Here is a 21,822-nt window from a genome sequence, read left to right as displayed (position 1 = left end):
GTGACAGCTCACAGCCTTCGACAGAGAACTCCAGCAATTATGAGAAGCCAATAGTACGGGAAGAAACCCAGCAACAGGCATCGGTCAATGTCGAGAAAATGGCATCGTCTTTACCGCCATGCTTGCAAACAAAGCTCCTCAAGTCACAATTATGCATCCACAGGGAGAATCAGAGAAGGGTGAAGAAATAAGAGAGCTAGTGGCTACGATGTGCATGTCTCAAGCCACCCTTCCCAAGTTTAAAGGACAAGGGCGGGCGGAGTTTTGGACCCTTATGCATGCATTCCGTCGATACATGACAAATGTAGCCGTGCCAGAGAAGTACAAGTACCAACTGCTCATGGATGCTTGTGAAGGAGAAGAGTTACATCAAGCAATCATGGGATGCGACTATCTAGAGCCAGACAGAGCCTACAACAAGGCAATCAAGATCCTGGAGGCAAGGTTTGGAGACAAGTATGCATATGCGGACCAGCTGGTAAAAAGGCTCATAGACGCTCGCTCAGTGGGGGCGTTCGACGACGAAGGGCTGCGAAAACTGGCATCTCAGCTATGGGGTGCAGTAAGCCATCTGGAGAATCTGAACTTGATGTCTGAACTTGAAACAAGGCAGACCTTCAAAACGCTGGTGATTAAGCTTCCCCCCAAATTGAGGGAACGCTGTGTGGATGATGTACGAAATTATCAGAAGTCGACAGGACACAGAACGGGGCTGGTGAAGTGGTTAGCGCTATATTTGGAGGAGAAAGCGGTGACGATGGATGACATGGCTCTGCTATCAAGCGAGGACAGTCAAGAAGGAAGTTAGAAAAGGCCAGAAGGATCATCGTCAAGCAAACGTGCCGTGGGCCTAGTGACTATCAGTGAAGCGAAAGGCAATGGAGGAGAAACTAGCTCTGGAAAAGGCTCGTGCCCAGTGTGTTCCAGAGCACATGGATTAGCAGGGTGCGACATATCACTATCAGAAAAGAGGATTGTTACGAACCCCGCCACCAATTGTCATGATCTACCTACCCAGCACCACGAGCAACGCCATCTAGGGACGAAACACGAGTATGACTCGTCTTAGTTACCACTCCCGGGTTTCCCTTCTCCATATCCTGGTTGTTGCGTCACCTCCTCAAAGTCTTCTTTGTCAGCTCCAGTTCGAGGAGAGTTCAGTTCACTCTGGGAAGTGACCACAGGATCACCTATCCTGGAAACCTACGGCACAGTGACTACCTACCGTCTTCTACAATACTCAGCCTTACTCGTCAGCCATCTCAGCTCCGCACTTAAGTATTTGTGATCTTATGTTACCTCCCACCTCCACCTTGCTTCAAATTATTGTATGTTGTATAAATATGTATATACTGTTAATGTTTAGGTTAAGTATGGTTAAGGGTAAATTATAGAAAGCTGAATATTTTGTTGAGGAATTTATGGTACTTTATTATACACAACAAAAACTCGCATCCTTTGTCTACCCTTTTATAGTCCGATTGTCTTTGTTTTTTTTTTGTTGTTGCCTGTTGGGATCTGGGTAGACTTTTAACTATATTGTAAATCCCCAACTCGTAACAAATGGCGACCGTGACAGGACACGACCTTAAGTGCCATATTCCTTCCCCCCTTGTTACTCAGTGTTAATTATTCCTCCCAGTCACTTCTGTTAACAATTGCTTTACGGTGGTTTAAAGTTACCTTCATATGTGTGTGCATATATTGGTATTACCGTACAGTAAGAGTGACAGACGTAGGATATTAGGTTCCAAGTGTCATAAGGCTTACCTGTTATTACACGTGGCAGTCGTGTAGTAAGTCTTATCGAGTGTAGGGAAGAATCCGGATCTGTTTAATGCCGTACCCTCACTCCAGAGTAGGCTGTTCCATAGTCACTAGTTTAGGGTGAAGTGATATCTTGGGACGCCCCGCTCTACCAGGACCCCATAATTATAAAGCCTCAATTATTGTTCTTCTCATTACCTCATTTGGGGTCAATAATAAAGTAACTCAAGGGTTGTTGATCCGGATCTTTATATTAATGCCGTAATACGCCCTTCCTGTTTACTCAAGGGTTGTTAATCCGGATCCTTATATAAATGCCGTAATACGCCCTTCCTGTTTCAAGTATCTAAGGGTTGTTAATCCGGATCTTTATATTAATGCCGTAATACGCCCTTCCTGTTTACTCAAGGGTTGTTAATCCGGATCTATATATATAAATGCCGTAATACACCCTTCCTGTTTCAAGTATCTAAGGGTTGTTAATCCGGATCTTTATATAAATGCCGTAATACGCCCTTCCTGTTTCAAGTATCTTAGGGTTGTTAATCCGGATCTTTATATTAATGCCATAATACGCCCTTCCTCTTTCAAGTCTCTTATCCTTATCTAAGGATCTTCTCAGAAGGACAATATTCATAAGTGTAATATCCCTAGGTATAACTTGGTTAGTTTCCTGGACTTTCTGGTTATCCACTGCCGTGATATTTTCTAGGGTAATCCACTTATTTTATCTTTTTGACCATTAATTAATTTATCTAGGTTTTCTTAACAATGGCCACCTCAGAATTTTTATAACTTGGTAGTCCTGGAGGAGTGGAAGAGCAAGATATCATTTCACATCTTGAAGCATGTGGAGGAGTGTGGAGAGGTTAATTTATGACGTGCGGCTGAGCTGGCTGATGCGTACGCCATGCTGGTGGAGTCACTGTACCGTAGGGAACGTGGTACTTTCCGGCATGTTAGGTCCTCCTCTGATGATAACCTTGGGGACGTGAGTGGTAGGTCGAAAGGTCCAACACCTACCCCCCCTAATGCAACCAAGTTTTATTGTTCTTACTGTAAAAACCCAGGCCATACGATCCAGACTTGTAAACACCCAAAGTATCGAATTGCTAAAAGTAGTTCTCTGGATCCCAAATCCAAACCAATAGCAAACACCAATGTGGAAAGGCCCCATCAGGATCTCTTCTCTTCATTCACCTATGAGGGAAAAATTTCAATCATAGAGGGGTCTCGTTCTTTCCCTATTCGTATACTACGTGATACGGGCGCAGCACAATCTATCCTCCTGTTTAACGTCATTCCTGATATATCTACCGCATTTATTAATGAGTGTTCTAATTTCAGATCTCTCATCCCATTCTTCCTATCCCTTAGCTAAAGTGCACCTCCAATGTCCCTTGATTACTGGGGAAGTGCAAATAGCCATTAGGAAAGATCCAATGCCTTTGAGCGGCATTCATTTATTATTGGGTAATAACTTGGTAGGAGATCTAGTGGTTCCCAACATAAAGACAGTCGACTCTCCCTTACCTGTCAACTCCACCACTGACCTTGAAGAAACTATTCCTCACCTTTTCCCATCTTGTGCTGTCACCCGGTCACAGAGTGTGCGAAATGGGCCCTCTTCATCAAAAACCACCTCCAATATCTTCCTACCCACAGAAGATCTGTACAATAAGACCATTAGTAAGGATGAGCTCATTAAAGCCCATCAATCTGATCCATCTTTGTTCAAACAGGTGATGAAAGACCTCAGTGTGGACCATTGTACATCTTCGGCTTACCACCCACACTCCCAAGGTTACTTGGAACGGTTCCATCAAAACTTTCAAATCAATGCTAATAAACTATCTCCCCTCTACTATATAGTCCATACTCCTGATCGCAGAAAAGATTCACAACTTGTTCACAATAATCTCATGAAACTTTACCATTCCAGGCAGTCAGAGGAAGACATCCCAGAGGCTATAAGCCTACCTGTATTGCATACGGTTTTGTCAGGGCCGGAGCCGGAGAAAGATGACATGGATCTATTGGAGAATTTAGACTGCCCTCTACCTAAAGAAAACCCTGCTAACAGTCACATACTCAACAACTTGGATGAGTATTTTTCTGTTCTGAATCCATCTCAAGCAAAAGATCTCACTAAGTTATTATCAACATTTCCTAAAGTCACGTCAGACCTCCCAGGGTTTTGCACTATACTTAAACATGATATTAAGCTAATCTCAGATGATGTACAACCCATTAGGCAATCAGCATATCGACTAAATCCACAAAAAAGAGAGATTTTGAAAAAGGAGGTAGATTTTTTGTTACAACATAACTTAGCTGAGCCTAGTACCTCCCCCTGGGCTTCACCTTGCCTTCTCATTCCAAAACCCGATAGCACCTTTCGTTTCTGTACCGATTATCGTAAAGTGAACCAGGTCACTGTCTCAGACTCCTACCCTTTTCCTTTGATTGAAGATATAAGAGACAGCATAGGCTGTGCCAAATTTATATCTACCGTGGACCTGTTGAAAGGATATTATCAAGTGGGACTCACTGACAGGGCAAAAATAATCTCAGCATTTATAACTCCATTTCGTCTTTTTCAATATTTGGTTATGGCGTTTGGCTTTTCTAATGCTCCGGCCACATTCCAGAGGGCCATCAACTACCTAATTCAGGACCTAGGTGGGACGTTCGCCTACCTGGATGACCTGGTGGTGGTGTCGGACGGCTGCGACGAACATCTGGTGCGTTTGGAGATACTGTTCGCACGATTGCAAGAGACTGGATTCACCATGAACCTGGCTAAATCTGCTTTTGGCCGGGCCTCGGTGACTTACCTGGGACATATCGTCGGGCATGGTATGGTGAGACCCAAGGACGCAAACGTTAAAGCCATCTTGTCCTTTCACACTCCAAGGACGAGGAAGGAACTCATGCGCTTCCTGGGAATGTGCGGCTACTACCGTCGGTTCTGCAGTAACTTCTCCAGCGTGGCCGGACCCCTCACAGACCTTACCAGTTCTGCGGTCCCTTACATCTGGAACCAGAGGTGCGACCAGTCTTTCCACCGCCTCAAAGCCTTCCTTGCCTCCAAGCCTGTAGTCCACCCCCCTGACTACACCTTGCCCTTCCATCTGCAAATCGACGCTAGCGGTGTCGGAGTGGGGGCTGTGCTCCTACAACCCGACCCAACCACTGATGTCCTTCACCCTGTGGCATACTACTCCGCCAAGTTGAAAAAACATCAGACCAACTACTCGACCATAGAGAAGGAGGCCCTGGCTCTGGTGTTGGCAATAAAGAAGTTTGAATGTTACCTCCAGTCTTGCCCACAAACAACCCTAGTCTTCACCGACCATAACCCACTCACGTTCATCCAAACCAACAAGACCTCCAACCAGTGAATCCTCCGCTGGGCTCTCCTCACCCAACCCTATAATCTACAAGTCCGGCACATAAAGGGGGTGGACAACCTGATTGCGGACTCCTTATCCCGAGCTCCAGTGGAAATGCAGCAGCTACTCTCCAGACGCACCAGGTGATCACCTCCTTCGCGCCCGCGCTACGGAGGTCTTTGGAGGGGGGGTGTGTTACGAACCCCGCCACCAATTGTCATGATCTACCTACCCAGCACTACGAACCACGCCATCTATTGTCCTGATCTACCTACCCAGCACCACGAGCAACGCCATCTAGGGACGAAACACGAGTATGACTCGTCTTAGTTACCACTCCCGGGTTTCCCTTCTCCATATCCTGGTTATTGCGTCACCTCCTCAAAGTCTTCTTTGTCAGCTCCAGTTTGAGGAGAGAGCAGTTCACTCTGGGAAGTGACCACAGGATCACTTATCCTGGAAACCTACGGAACAGTGACTACCTACCGTCTTCTACAATACTCAGCCTTACTCGTCAGCCATCTCAGCTCCGCACTTATGTATTTGTGATCTTATGTTACCTCCCACCTCCACCTTGCTTCAAATTATTGTATGTTGTATAAATATGTATATACTGTTAATGTTTAGGGTAAGTATGGTGAAGGGTAAATTATAGATAGCTGAATATTGTGCTAAGGAATTTATGGTACTTTATTATACACAACAAAAACTCGCATCCTTTGTCTACCCTTTTATAGTCCGATTGTCTTTGTTTTTTTTTTTTGTTGCCTGTTGGGATCTGGGTAGACTTTTAACTAAATTGTAAATCCCCAACTCGTAACAGGATGTTCTTAAGAAGATAAATAAACTAAAGAATACAAAATCCCCAGGGCCGGATGAAATTTTTCCTCGAGTCTTAAAAGAGTGTAGGGAACAGATTAGCGGACCCCTCGTAAACTTATTTACAAAATCATTAGACACTGGAGTTGTGCCAGAGTTGTGGAAACAGGCAAATGTAGTACCCATATTCAAAAAGGGAGACAGAGCATCAGCGTCAAATTACCGGCCGATCAGTTTGACGTCAGTAGTGGGGAAATTTCTTGAATCAATTATAGCAGATAGCATGCGATCGCATCTAGAGAAAAGCAAATTAATCTCCGACTCTCAACATGGGTTTACAAAGGGAAAATCTTGTCTAACAAATCTGCTAACGTTTTTTAGGAAAGTCTTCGAGGTAATGAATATTGAAAGTACGATGTTATATACTTGGTCTTTAGCAAAGCATTTGACAGAGTACTACGCATCAGAAGGCTTCTGAGAAAGAATAAGGCTCATGGTATAGAAAGTTTTAAATTGGATAAAATCATGGCTCACCGATAGAGGCAGAGAGGGTCAGGCGTAGATGGTGTTAAATCTGAGTGGGCCTTGTAGCCAGTGGGGTTCCCCAGGGGTCAGTACTAGGCCCACTCTTGTTTCATAATCTACATAAACGATTTGGAATGCTAGGATCAGCAGTGACGCCAAAAGCAAGTTGCGGATGACACCAAAATAGGAGCAACAAATTAATTCAGGGCAGGATGTAAATGCATTACAGGAGGATCTAAATAAACTGCAGGGGTGGTCTGAAAAATGGCAAATGAAATTCAACACCAGCAAGTGCAGCGTACTTAATATTGGAAGAACAAATACTTATAATGTATACAGCCTTAACAACATCAACCTAGAGAAGTCGACATGTGAAAGAGACCTAGGGGTACTTGTATGCCTGGACCTACGGCCTAGAAATCAGTGCGTTAATGTTCGAAATAAGGCAAACAGAGTATTGGGTTTTATATCTAGAAGTGTAAGCAACAAGAGTGCAGAGGTCTTATTGCAACTATATCTTGCGATAGTTAGGCCGCACCTCGATTATGCGGTTCAGTTATGGTGCCCCTATTCTAGAATGGATATAAATTCACTAGAGTCGGTGCAGCGAAGAATGACAAAAATGATTCCGGGACTTAGAAACCGTCCATATCAGGATAGGTTAAAGAAACTTAACTTGCATTCCCTAGAAAGACGAAGAGTGCGGGGAGATATGATAGAAGTATTTAAGTGGGTGAAAGGAATCAATAAAGGGGATATAGATAAAGTTCTTATAATATCCGAGCAGGATAGGACTCGGAGCAACGGATTCAAGTTGGATAAGTTTAGGTTTAGGAGGGAGATAGGAAGAAACTGGTTCACAAATAGGGTGATGGACGAGTGGAACAAGCTTAGCAACTTTGTAGTAAGTGTGGGAACTCTGGAAAGTTTCTAAAGGAGGCTAGATAGATTCATGGATGATAGAGAGAGGTAGTAACTCTCGACAGGAGCTGCCATGCACAGGCCAACCGGCCTATTGCAGACTCCTTATTTTCTTATGTTCTTATGTTCTTATGTCAGTGAGGGAGAGGTTAGAGAGGGTAAAAAGATTATGTTGCTGTTTCTTGTGTCTGAGAGTGGGCCACCTTGTTTCTGAGTGTTGGTCACGCTTCAGGTGTGGTACTGATGGGTGCAAAGAGAAGCATTCTAGACTGTTGCATCAAAAACGAAGGGAGGCACTTACTGCAAGTATGTCAAACACACGCAAGGGTGGCGTAAAGCGAAATTTTCAATGTCTCGTGAAACAGGAGTCAATGGCAGGCACCTCTGATGGTGGCATGGCCCAGAAAGCCAACGACAGTTCGTACATGGCCGGAAAAATAGGCCATGTCTACGCTACAGGGACAAAGGACGGCCATGAAAACCCATACAGCTGCGAAAGCGACATCTGACTATTGACGAAAAATGCCAAGATTGTACTGCCCATAGTGAGTGTGAAGATTCGGGGAAAGGACTCACACCAACGAAATCACAGCAGAACTTTAGCTCTCTTGGACTCAGGTAGCGACAGGTCGTATTGCACCAAAGATCTGGCACAGAAACTAAGGGTGAAAGGGACACCTACCCTGGTAACCATGGGTACACTTGCCCAAGAGATGATACTCGAGTCAGCGGAGGTAGATCTAGAAGTGGTTGGCGCAGGCATGAAACGAGGCAGAACCATACTTATCCCGAAAGTACTCATTATACAAAATTTCCCCACAACGCTGCACAACTCCGTAGCGAACACAAGTGATATCTCAAGGTGGACCCATCTGCGAGGTGTGGAATTACCAGAATTGCAGAGCAACAGCATAGAAATTCTGATAGGACAAGATGTGCCACAGGCCCTGGTACCCTTGGAGGTCAGAGCAGGAAGGGATGGAATGCCATTCGCCATAAAAACGCGACTGGGTTGCACAGTAAATGGACCGGTGGGGCACCAAGACGCACAAGTAGTTTGCATGTCAGGATGCCTGATGACCGAAACTGTCGTGAGTCTTGAAACCCGTCTGGAAAGACAAGTTAAGCTTTTTTGGGGAGCTGGAAAGTGGGGACACAGGAGCCTTGCAGTCAGCAGCTCATTCACTTGAGGACAAAAGAGTGTTGAGGCTATGGTCAGAGACAGGCATCAAAACTAATGGTCATTACCAATTTCCCATACCATTCCGTAATGAGAACACGGAACTCCCAAACAGCAAGGCCGTGGCGGATTGTCGACTAGATGGGCTTCGAAGGAGACTATCCAAGGACGCACGGCTGCGACAAGGATACGTATAGGAAATAAATAAACTGCTTGCTGAAGGATATGCTGAATCAGTGCCTAAGTGCCATTTGGAGTCAGATACTGGACTGGTCTGGTATCTGCCTCATCACCCGGTGTTGAACCCAAATAAGCCAAACAAAGTACGCATAGTTTTTGACTGTGCAACCAAACACAAAAGGACATCGCTGAACGACCAGGTACTACAAGGTCCAGACTTCAACAACAAATTACTTGGAGTCCTGTAGGTTTCGCCAAGGAACATCATGGCAGATGTGGAGGTTATGTACCATCAAATCCATGTAGCGCCAGAACATCGAGATGCGTTAAGATTTCTCTGGTGGGAGAATGGGGGCCTGAGTAGTGAGCCAGTAACTTACAGGATGAAGGTGCACATCTTTGGTGGGGTGTGGAGCCCTTCATGTGCAACCTACTCTCTCCGGCGCACATTCCAAGACCACAGATCCGAGTTTCCCGACATGGTGGCGCAAGCGGAAGTCAACTTCTACGTTGACTACCTGCTCATGTCGCTGGACTCATCAAATGAAGCATCAATGTTAGCGTGTCAGCTTCGAAGACTGTTGGCGTGTGGAGGATTTCGGTTAACTAAGTGGGCCAGTAATCACAAAGGAGTGTTGGTTACCATCCCACCGGAGGAGAGGCAAAATGCACTGAAGGAAATTGATCTGAGCCAAGACAAATTGCCAATGGAGCGAGCCCTGGGGGTTAGGTAGCTCCTGGAAGGTGATCAGCTCGCCATCAAGGTGCAACCAAACTCAAGGCCAGCGACCAGGAGAGGAGTACTAAGCCTGGTCAGTTCTATTTATGACCCACTGGGGTTCGTGGCCCCATTCATCATCAGGGCTAAAAGATTATTTCAGTGTGAATGCATTCGTCGATTAGGGTGGGACGAACCTTTGTCGGCTGTTAATCACACGACCTGGAGCACCTGGCTAGGAGAACTGGCCCACCTAGGGAAATTATAAATTCAGATGCCTAAAAAGAAAGGCGCAAAGAAATTCATTCCCCAGCAAGGCCAACACCTTTCTGTGATGAATGCAGTGGCTATGCGTAATCTATCTGAGAATGGTGATTCCATGTAGCGGATCCAGTACTTTCGTGTACCGACGGGCCAATATCCCAACCGGTATAACCGACAATACCGCTGGAACTCTGTGCAGTTGTCCTAAGAAAGTGAACGCGATCGAACGATTCGCTGAGAAAATGACCATGACGAATCTTTTATTTTTGACGGATAGCATGCTGTCCAGCACATCGCTGCCAATCTGAGCAGACGATTTCAAATCGCTTCAAAGCCGCCGTGATAGCAGTCAGCGATTGTCAAGAACTGACCAGTGAGATGGCGGCCATAATATCGCTGAACCCAGCAGATGATGCAACTAGGGATTACCTGTCCTGACCTGCCAGGTGGATCCGGGTGATATGAGGTCCTGACTTTCTCACTCAGTGTTAAAGAACGGTGGTTGCGTGGAAAGGAAATCGCCAGCAGTTCTGGAACGACTTATTGAGGTAAACGAGAAGTACACCAGAGACTCTTGTAGTTGCTCACAGTGAAGCGAAAGTAAAGTCAAAGTAGTCCTCGCCAAATCAGGTCGTGTACCACTGCGGTGCCGGTGGTGCGGTGGCACGTGATTAAAAGATCTATCGCAGGCTTGGATCCAAGGCGGATCGCAGACCTGCGCTTCAAAATCAGCAGTGCTGCCGGCTACCTGAGAAACCGCTAGTCGTTGAGCAGACAATTATAAGATTGGTGCAGAAAGTTAGGCTTATGAGAAAGAAATCCAAACTGTCATAAAGGGTGAGCTGCCGAAGGACAATAAGCTTTATAAACTGGAACCTTACTTGGACGAGCGAACGTTGCTCAGATCAAAGGGAAGAATTAAAGAAACCCTTCTTGGGCGAAGTGGTGAGGAGCCAATCTTGCTGCCTAGAGACCACCACATCACCGAAATCATAGTGCGGGAGATGCACGAAGAGAGAGCCGGACATGCCGGACGAGAACACACGATGGCGCGTGTGAGGCAAAGGTATTGGATTCCCCAGGGCAGACGCTTGCTTGATAGAATCATACGACGCTGTGTAGTGTGCCGACGGAACAACTGGAGAAGTCGGCATCAAAGGCAAGCTGACTTACCAATAGATCGTGTCACTCCTGGAAAGGCTCCATTTGCTTACACTGGAACGGACTGTTTTGGTCAATTCATTATCAAGGTAGGGAGGATTCCTCCTAGAGGAAACAGGTCAAGCGCTGGCGATGTCTGTTTACATGTCTAACTATTAGGGCTGTTCATCTAGAAGTCTTGGCCTCATTAGACGCAGATGCCTTCCTCAACGCAATAACAAGGTTCTCACGACGCACAGGTACACCAGAGCGTATTAGGTCGGATAATGGGACAAACATGGTACGGGCAGCCAAAGAGCTCAAACTGGCTGTGAAAAGTTGGGAGCAAGATGACAGACTCAGAGGTGCCTTACTGAAAGCAGATATTGACTGGGTCTTCAATCCACCAGCTGCCCCATACATGGGTGGAGTATGGGAAAGGCAGATTCGCACAGTAAAGAAGGTTCTGCAGGCGATTGTGGGCTCACAAATTTTAGACGATGAACGTCTGCAAACACTGTTCTGTGAAGTGGAAGCCATAGTTAATGAGAGGCCAATCACCCCGTTTCCAAACACTCCAAATGAACCAAAGGCTCTCACTCCTGCTGATCTTTTGCACTTAAGTCAAAAGGGTAATCTTCCCTTAGGTGGAAGGTCAATAGGCGAATCTTACCACAGAAGGTGGAAGCATGTCCAGTACCTTGCAGATCAATTTTGGAAGTGCTGGCTGATGGAGTACCTCCCTCAACTCAGAACTCGACAAGTGCATTTCAGACCACGGCGCAACTTTCGCCCTGGTGACCTAATCATTATAGCAGAAGCAAATAGTCCACGCAACAAATGGCACCTTGGTCGAGTGATGGAAGTCAAGGCTGGCGAGGAATCGAGGATGGACTTGTCCGACAGGCAGTGGTTAAGACGACGACGTCCACAATGTTGCGACCTGTGACAAAATTATGCTTGTTGGAGGGAGCAATGGAAAGGGTTGAAGGAGTCGGCCAGGAGAATGAATTGGGTATCCACACATAAAGATGGTGATGTCCGAACGTCAAAGGACCGAGATGTCCTAAGGAGCTGATAAGTACCACCAGCCTGAGGGCAGCATGGTCACAAGAACGTGACAAAATTAAAGTTGAATACCATCAGCCTGAGGGCAACATAGTCACAAGAACGTGACAAAATTAAAGTTGAATACCATCAGCCTGAGGGCAGCATGGTCACAAGAACGTGACAAAAAATTAAAGTTGAATACCATCAGCCTGAGGGCAGCATGGTCACATGAACGTGACAAAATTAAAGTTGAATACCATCAGCCTGAGGGCAGCATGGTCACAAGAACGTGACAAAATTAAAGTTGAATACCATCAGCCTGATAATTAATGCTATTCACCACAACATTTAACTTATCCGAGGTTATGACGTGGTCATACAGCAATTGTTTGGTCATTCCACCAACTACAACCATGGGAGATAACACCATGATATCTCCCAGAGAGGGCAATTCGTCGACATGCGTAACGCTGGGTTAAGATCCAGCGAGATCGCAAGGCAGATGGGAGTCTCGAGATCGACAATGCGGTGTTGGTTATAATGATTTGAAGAGTCTGTTAATTTAAAAGATCTTCCCAGATCAAGATGGTCTAGAGTCTAGACTCTAAAGTCTAGATTGACTAGAGCAGCAGACGACTCGAGGATTGTGGCAGACATTCGCGACCATCCTTTCACCAATGTGGTGGCCACAGTTAGGCGACGACTCCGTGGAATTGAGATCCACCACAGGGTTTCTGCTTTTATACATGTGAATCGTGTATTATACAAATTATTGTAAGAAATCCGTGATTGACCACTGACAACAAGCTTATTTCACATTGAATTCACATAAACCCAATATCCGAATGTCCGTAGATGCTTCAGGTTCCGCGGGGCAAGTTACTACGAGGTTTTATTTTCAATTTAAGATTATTATGTGGATTTCTACAAAATATTTTCCACTTTATTATAGTTTGGTTTAAATTTAAGGTAAAACAGCATAATCTGAATTTTCTTTGGCATCCCATTAGTAGGCCGCACCTCCCCTTGTAAATGTCTAGATCCGTCACTGCAGAGCATTGTCGTGAGGCTAATACTTTCTCTTACTGACAATGGCATCTAGCAGGCATAACTTCATAGTGAATATACTGTACGGAGGTGGATAATATTATTAACTTTTTCCTTTCCACTGACCAACATCTTGGATATAATTACAGTATGCCCCAGCTTGTTCATCACAACAGCCAAATGGTAACTTACTTGTTTACTATGTAAACACAGGTGAGCAGAGCTAAGTTAATTGCTTATAAGTCAACACAAGTGGAGGACAGGTAATGCTCAGAAAATACAGCTAAATTTATAAAATTTTATTTGATAAGTAAATAACTTATAGATTAATTCATTTACAGCATATTACACCCATACAGTCCAGCTAACACATATATAACAAACTGTACAAAATATTTAAACTTCTTAAATGTACACACTAGTTAAAACTTGATAAGACAATAAAACTATTATTTAAGAGGTAGAAAAGTAGACAGCAATAATGTTTATAAAAGTAAAGGTCTTCAATTAATAATATTAATCACTGCACACAACAACATTAATACTGTCTTATATACCTGATCATATGTTACAAACTAACGAAGTCTCTGAATCACTCTAGGTAAAGTTACACACTGCCCTTCTGCTTTTATATGAAGTGCCTGTCTACCTGATGGCGTAAACAACACACTTCTAACACAGAATCATCAAGTTTATACCACAAATGGTCATGAACCACCACCATGAAGACGATGACAACTTTATCTTATCTATTATGGACGTCACTGTATAGAAGGTAGCAGGTGAAATTGCCTCATGGTTGATCCAAGCCCCTTAAGTCCTCACTCCTTCAGCGACCACAAGGTGATACAGACCGAGGAGAATGACTATTCTCTATAACCTGTTCATAAATAAGGATAGCGTGTTAAAGAGTGTTAGCGGGTGTTAGACGGCGTCAGCGGGTGTTTGTGATAACTGGTGTTAGGTGTTACAGGGCGTTAGAGGGTGTTGGCCAGTACAGACAAACTTGCAATGATCTTTGACCTTGAGTAAACTTTTGTATTATTATTATTTTTTATTACTTCGTCCAACCTCCCGAGTCGATACACAACTATTCGGCCACTGAGCCACTGGGCTGTGGACAAAGAAGAGGAAGATACCGAGCCAAATTTTCAGTTACACATACTGGGCTCCAACGACGTAGTGGAGGATTGTGAGACCGCAACAATAACATCAGTGTTTTGATACAACATTCCGTTGTCTTGAAATAATTAGAACAAATCTTGGTACTTAGCCTTGGAGATGTAAATAGACAAACCAGATATCAGATGAACAACGTTGATATAGAGGAATCCAAATGTGAAAAAGATTTAGGGGTAATGATAAGTATGAATCTTAAACCAAGACAACAATGCGTATTTGCTCGATTCAAAGCTAACAAAGTACTTGGGTTCATGCAAAGGAGTGTTAGTTACAAGACTAGCGAGGTTATCCTAAAACGCTTGTGAGACCTCACTTGGATTATGCGCTTCAGTTTTGGTCACCGTATTTTTTTTTTTATTATCTTCGCCACTTATCAACTTACTAGCCGTTTGGACGGTCTATCCAGTGCTGGTACAGGAGGAAACCGGGGACCGGGAAACCTGTCATGTTTGGTAGGGTCACACTGGATAACACCCTTCTCACGTGTGTTCAGGCCGAGGTTCGAGCCCTTGACATATTAGTGAGGAGCGATATGATCGAGGTGTATAAATGGAAGTCAGGGTTAAACAAAGTGATATAACAGAGGTACTCAAACCATCCAACCAAGAGCAAACTCGTAGCAATGGTTCTAAATTAGATGAATTTTAATTAAGGCGTGAGATAGGTAAACATTGGTTTGGAAATAGAGTGGTGGATGAGTGGAACAAGTTACCGAACATCATCATTAACTCGTACGCTGGGTAACCTGAAATATAGGTTGGACAGATTATTTTAGTGATAGGAGTTGGGTGTACACGGGGCTGCCTAGTATGGACCAATAGGCCCACTGCAGTTTCTTCCATTCTTATGTTCTTATGGTGTAAGACTCAGGGCTGTGCAAACTGCGGCCCAAGGATCACATGCGGCTCTCGAAGCCTTTCAATGCGGCCCATCTCTGAAATTACCATGAACCCTCTCTGCGGCCCCACACCCAAAGGGGCAGATTTTACAACTTTCTGCTCACGCACAAAAAATTTTGTCAGTGTACTTGTGTAAACAGATTTTTTAAAAAATTAGTAAACTAAGAACAAAGTAAGGTCCTCTATTACTGATGTACACCTGTTAAACACCCTTTGTATTCCTAGGTCATCCATCCAACCAGACATTGCAGACTTAGTGCAGCAAATGCAAAGTCACCCACCCCATTAACAACTCTTTTCATCGTTAACAAACACAGTAAGTAAGCATTTTGTCTTTATGTTTATCATTAATTTTCAATTTTAAAAACAATATAATGAGTCTGGCGGTATATGAGTGAATGGCGGAGTTCACAATGAAACAATCAATGTAGGCAGTTCATTCCACTATTTGTTTTTCATATGTCAAAATAAAAATGACTGAGACACAACAAAACTACAAAATGTCTGGTATGCATACAGGGAAAAAAATGTATCAATAAATTTCCCAGAAAAATTTTCTTCATATTTCTAAGTGTATTTTATAAAGTTTCTGTTTAGTATTGGAAGTTTAATTCTGTGATATAAATAATCACAACGTCTTGGCACCAGTTTATAGAACTTGAAGGCCAACTCCAAAACTAAAATTATTCTGAGTTATTGGAAGAAATTTCCATGGCAAGAATAAGAAATCTAACAAAGTTTTTATCATAGTATAGCTTAATATAACGCCTATTTAAAAAAGTGTGCACATAAGGCATTGGGCACGAGGAATGACGTCCTCAAAGCTAATTCTCAAGACCGCAATTAAAAAAAATAAGAAAAGTTACTACAGTATAGTTCCTTGAATACAATGAGTTGCATATATCTCACATGGCCACACAGTGGTTGCTAAGAGTATTTATCAAAACGTATCCATGAAAAAAAGAAAAAAGTTAATTAAATTTATAAGATTCTCTAACTGATTTTCTATATTTTTGGGTAATTCTATTCAGATCATATTTAATGGTTGGAGCTAAAAATTATACAGTATGATTTATTTTTTAAACTGTGGGACGGGTCGATATACCTTCTCCCAGCTGCCATCATCACATCATCAAAACCCGGATCAAGTTTCAGATTTCTCTTTTTTTTTCGACAGCAGCTTGAATTTTCAACTAAATTTTAAAGAGGTTACAATATGTTTCATAATTATTTCAGTGTGAAAATACGTCATTAATGACACACTAGATACCCGCAAGTGTCATTTTAAGTACTGTAGCTTCCCAGAGCAGCTGTCACAACACCCCCATCTACGAGGCTGCTACAGAAGTTAAACCTATTATGGCGTTATTAGCATTTTATGTATTACGGCTGTAAAGACCTAAGTTGTCGACGGACAGAAAAACAAAACAAGAAAAAAGAACAAGATTACAATTAAGTCATTGTGATATGTACTTTTTTCTGCTGGAGTTGTCCCTTAAGTCTGATAACAGTCGATAAAAATTGCTTGAAGAACATTAGCTGTTATAAAAAAATATTAGTCACAATCAGATCAAAGGAATCTATATATTTTCATATGCGCTTATCATTTAATTCTGGTTTTTTTTCTGGATACATTTCATGGATATTGAACAAAAGTTTCGCCTTCCTGTAAACCAAACGTTTTTTTGACAGAAATTAAACCGTTATATAATGAGATTTTTTTTATTTTGGCAATTAATTTCAATAGCAGACAAGTTTTGATCTGAAACCTACGACATACATAAAGTTTAGTCACAGACCATCATATAGTGCCTGATTTTAACAATACAGCGAAACAAACATTTTGGCTTTACCCCCACGAAATGGCAAAAAAGTGGCTCAAGTTTTATGGTGTAAAACTGAGATATATTCACGAACAACCTTGAGAGATGTTCCAGGATCACAAAGAATGACTATATTTTGTGGCGATAAAAGATTTTCGTTTCCTGTGTGAGTCTTTTACCAAGTATCACTGCCTTTATCAAACGGTTGATGGCATTCATATTATATTTTAGGTTCGAATTTTATGTGACAATGAAAACCAAATTACAAAAATTGTTGTTGAAGATAAGTAAAATAAAGTTACAATTTTTTATATAACAGAGAGGAGGTTCGATATATTATTTTGAGAAGGATTGATTCTGATATTCCATTTTATAGTCCTACTTTATAGCACAAGTATCTCATGTATCCTCAGACAAATTTGAGTTGAAACCCGAGGGTTGTCAGGATCATGACTAGTGACTCGATTATACCCAAAAGTTCGTTTATATCTTCCCGTCATACCCGGGTTTTTAATACGAAACCTGATGGATACAAATATAACACTGAATCTTGCCACCATTCTAACACTTACGTCTACAATCCCCATTCGATTACGCGACAAGTTCCTTCCCAGCTCACCATAGCCGCCGTCACAGAGATAAGTGAAGAACTTGGGCCGCCTAATCCAGACTTAGCTCTAAAAGGGGCTTTCGGGATCAACCCTTCATTTATGACCTCATGCCTGGCTCGAATGACTCTGGAGCCTAATCCAGAAAAAAATGAACTCTGACCGGAAGTCGAGAGAGACCCCCCCCCCCTCCTCTGTCCAGCACAAACCATAATTACGTTACTTAACATTACCTCAAGTTTATAATTCTGAATCCGTCCAGTGTCACCAGGGAAGAGATCAGCTCTTCTCAGATAAGTAGCCGAAGTTCAAGAACCACTTCTTAAAGTACTAACCAAGTGAATACAGTACTCGCCCCTGTCATAAGGGTAGGTGGTTAGATACCGGGGCACTCCCAGTTCACCCAGCTGTAACTGGGTGTCTAACTTTACAAATTGAGGAAGTTAAGGTGCACTGCCAGTTACATTGCCTCTGTGTACCGAGAGCTTTGTATTCAGTGTGTTATATTAACGCTCACAAGCGGTAAAGTAGTTCAATAGGCAGCAACCACCATGGATGCATGAATGAAGCATTTATTAAGGGCTTAGGGAAGTAGTTCCCAAACGTTTCCTCATGATGACCCCCTCCAGTTTTTTACCAAATCCTCACGCCACCCCCTATTTTTAAAAATCAAATTAATCAACTTTTAATCAATTTTACACTTTGTACTCGTATTTATATTGCTTTCAAGATTAACTAACTCGTAATTATTTTATTCTTGTATCTCGCACATTTGGGGAAGATTGAAATACACTAAGAACAAAATTAATGTTACAAAAAATTATTGAAAATGTCCTAATGAAAAAAAAAGAATGTCAATATACTGAATATGTTTTTCACACGACCTCGCTCCTTCCCCCAACCATCTTTGCGCACCCAGTTTGGAAATCACTAGGAGTGGTACACCTGCTCACGGGTCACGACTTAGTTCTGTACACACCTTGTTGGTGGCTCATCTGGAGCAACAAAGACCTACATCGTCCCTGAGGACCATCAGCATTATGCAGCAATATGCCTAAAATATACCAAAAGACCATAAACTTAATCAAGTCTGGAATTACAAGTTACAAGAGTTAATTAGCCAGCAGCTTATTGTGATAAATATTCCTCCTCAAACCATCATTCAAAATGGAAGTTTTCAGATATATCATAAGGGCCATGGACCACATCTGGTATAAAACTACTAAAAGACAATCTTACCCACACACCAAAGAGCCAATTACAATGCCATCATACTCAAACTGGGTTGCCATGTGCAAGTAGACAATCTTGCATCAGGACATACTCCTATTAGTACTATACTATAGTAACACTTCAGACTATACAGCCACAGTTACACCCTGAGAGAAGTACTGAGAACATGGAGGAGAGCACTTTGTTTACAGCAGCCGCTGTTCCCTTGGATCATAATAGGATACCAGGTGGTTTACCCCGGACGTTTGTGCTCTGTAGCAGAGCAATGCGAGGATCATGGAGCGCATAAGCTCCAGCAGGACTCTCAACCTTCAGTGGTAATCTTGCGTTCATGTCTATTTTAAGGAACCCAAAGATGATGGGAAGGTATGTATTGATTTTTTATTTGCTATAGTTCCAGTCTCTAGTAGGGGGTCCAGGAAACTGGGTTTTAGGTGTCGAAGAGTTGTTTGAGAATGCATGTGACCAGAGTCAGGTTAAAGAGTTAATTTGAACACCAATTATCCCCTTGTATTAATACACAAAATACTGTACGTGTCCATAAAGTCCCGTTCTGATTTCAAACATATATTATGTGCAAACGGCATAAGATATTGAAATGCAGTGAAAAACATAACTTAAATAGTTAATCTTTCAAATGCAAAAAATTGCATTTCAGTATTTTATGCCGTTTGCGCATAATATATGTTTGAAATCAGAACGGGACTTTATGGACACCCTGTATATAGTATCTGTCACAAATTCATGTAGTCTCTTTCAAGATTATTCGAACACTGCTGGAGACAGCTGGCAACTCAAGGCCGTTTGTTTACTAGAGTACGTAGTAAAAATTATGAATAAATGTAAAAGTGATCGGTGATTGGTTACTTAGTTCCCTGTTGCTTAATTAATGGTTGGGCTTTGTTGTTTCGTATTATATTATACTACGTACTATAGTAAGCAAACGGCCTTGAGTTGCCACCTGTCTCCAGCAGTGTTCGAATAATCTTGAACGAGACTACATACTACAGCACTTTTACATTTTCTAGTCAAGACTGCTTATGCAATAAAGTCATTTAACCTTTGATATACAGTTTAATAATGATTTAGCTTTCTGTTTATATCTTCCGCGATTTGCATCTACCCCCAGTTGGTATAAACATTCAATTGATGATGCAGAAGCTGCTAAGTTATAGGCAATATATAATGCAATATAAAGGTATTCTTCCTAACACCTTCGTACCTATTATGATTCACAAAAGAAGAATTATTAATTTAAAAAAAAATCCAGATATGTCGACACATCCTCGTAAGGGGAGATTGATAACAGGAGGGTCGGTAAGACATCAGTAGTACACTAGTAATTCATGAATAATAAAAAAAAAGACAAGTTTCTTTAAGACACCTGCTCAAAATATATGTAATATCTACGTTTGATGTGTCGCAAAGTCACTACAAGATACATCTAAGGGCCTCACCCTCTGGGCAGGTCATTATTCCCCGAAGCACAACTTGTGAGCCACATTAACACATGACCAAGAGAATATTTACGTCTCATATGAACATCGTAGTCCCAATGGTACATTCTAAAGAACACAAAAAAGACTGTAACAGCCAAATGGACGGAGACAAATACATCATCTGTTGTGCAGACGATAATGAAGTGTTTTTAGATCAGAATAAGTTGACAATTATACATAAGAAACACATTATGATTATGAAACTGTTAATGTACTGTACAGTACAGGAACCACCAGTGTTGACACTTCCTTGGGCTGAGTGTGTCATCTGTGTCCTTTCTTGTACTTATAACATCGTAATCTAATTGTCATCGCTTTTTTTTAAAGACATCATCTATCAAAATTATAATACATATTCTTAGGTAAATTATCTCACGATAGACTTTACTTATGGAAGCATAGAATATTGGTGTCAGGAGAGCTGTGGCATTGAGGATTATTTTTTATAGCTATACTACGTATAGCTATTCTATGCATCCTGTGAGGTCGATAATTTCTGGTACTGTATCCTTGACAGGCTGTTATTGTTGGTGTTCTGTCTTGTGCTGGAGTCAAATAAGATAGGTAATATAGTACTGATGTTAGATGTTCTCACTATATCACAAGATGCTGAACAAAGTAAATATTATCATTATTCTACAATTATTTTGAAAATACATATTCACATTAATATCAATTTGATGTTTCGCATCTTCAAATAATTATGCAATGACAATAACCAAGGTTTTATTCTGAAACTGCACAGCAGACATTACATAACTCTTGTCCATCATACAGTTAACGTTGAAATATTTCTCTTTATATCTCACAAGTGATGACACAGAACCTGATGTGCTCGACATCGACGTGAAGTGTAGACCCTCTCCGAGCTGAAGATGGTCCCCGATTATGATCTTTAGATAACAGTTGAGTGATGACTGAAGACTGTCTCAAGCAGGCAACTCCACATATCAGGACCTGTCAGTACAAAATACAGATTTAAGGTTGTGAAGCTTTATCTTAAATTTAGGGACAGTGGCACTGAAGAGTCAACACACTGCTTGGGGTTTGGGAAGAAAAAAAAAGTCTTCTAACTACCTCTGCCACAGACAACGAGTCAAGAACTCAGTCGTACAATATTATTCCTTGTACCGAGAGGATGACCTGGTGAAGGTGCAGATCCTAGCAATGACTTCATATCGTTCCAGTAAAAAAAGAAAAAAGAAGACTTCATAAATTCAGTCTAGTGTTTATGGTAAGTACGAGAATTTGTAAGTGAGCCACGAGACCTAGGAGAGAAAGTAGTGACAAAGATCCTTTTATCTTGAAGGATACCCACAACTAGACTACACATTTAACGACATTTTTTTCTCTAGGAAAAAACAGGTTATTTATTACAAGAAAATAATGAATAGTGCCCTTACGAACTGCCACTATCTTGTAAACAAAATCTCAGAGGACTAGGCTCAGCAAAACGAACCACCCAAACGATTTTAGAAAAGTTTTATTTTCGATACGTAAGGGTAAATTTGGTTTGGTTTGGTTGGTTCGTGTTATGTCATCGATAAAGGTATAGTTTACACTCGTATTAAA

The 21,822-nt window shown here is 42.1% G+C and overlaps 3 protein-coding genes across 3 annotated transcripts; all 3 read left to right on the top strand.

Moving 5' to 3' along the window:
* The first annotated feature begins 208 nt into the window (after positions 1-208).
* On the top strand, positions 209-808 carry LOC121857087. The gene has a single exon (XM_042352949.1). It carries the CDS (start codon positions 209-211, stop codon positions 806-808), a length of 600 nt encoding a protein of 199 aa, XP_042208883.1.
* Positions 809-9,053: 8,245 nt separating this feature from the next.
* On the top strand, positions 9,054-10,532 carry LOC121857080. The gene is made up of 2 exons (XM_042352936.1): positions 9,054-9,517; positions 10,400-10,532. The coding sequence occupies exons 1-2, from the start codon at positions 9,054-9,056 to the stop codon at positions 10,530-10,532; spliced, it is 597 nt and encodes a 198-aa protein (XP_042208870.1).
* Positions 10,533-11,207: 675 nt separating this feature from the next.
* On the top strand, positions 11,208-11,858 carry LOC121857068. Its single transcript, XM_042352924.1, has one exon. It carries the CDS (start codon positions 11,208-11,210, stop codon positions 11,856-11,858), a length of 651 nt encoding a protein of 216 aa, XP_042208858.1.
* The last annotated feature ends 9,964 nt before the right edge of the window (positions 11,859-21,822 follow it).

The sequence above is a fragment of the Homarus americanus genome, unplaced genomic scaffold (genome assembly GCF_018991925.1).
Source record: "Homarus americanus isolate GMGI-L3 unplaced genomic scaffold, GMGI_Hamer_2.0 scaffold1024, whole genome shotgun sequence".
NCBI lineage: Eukaryota > Metazoa > Arthropoda > Malacostraca > Decapoda > Nephropidae > Homarus > Homarus americanus.
Note: the sequence above shows the minus strand (reverse complement) of the source record. Positions and strands in the feature narration are given on the sequence as shown.

Excerpts from the sequence above, each read along its gene's own strand:
- LOC121857087 (XM_042352949.1), top strand. The coding sequence starts at position 209 with ATGTGCATGTCTCAAGCCACCCTTCCCAAGTTTAAAGGACAAGGGCGG.
- LOC121857080 (XM_042352936.1), top strand. The coding sequence starts at position 9,054 with ATGGCAGATGTGGAGGTTATGTACCATCAAATCCATGTAGCGCCAGAA. Across the intron at positions 9,518-10,399 it reads GAGCGAGCCCTGGGGGTTAG|GTCGTGTACCACTGCGGTGC; the intron begins GTAGCTCCTGGA and ends TCGCCAAATCAG.
- LOC121857068 (XM_042352924.1), top strand. The coding sequence starts at position 11,208 with ATGGTACGGGCAGCCAAAGAGCTCAAACTGGCTGTGAAAAGTTGGGAG.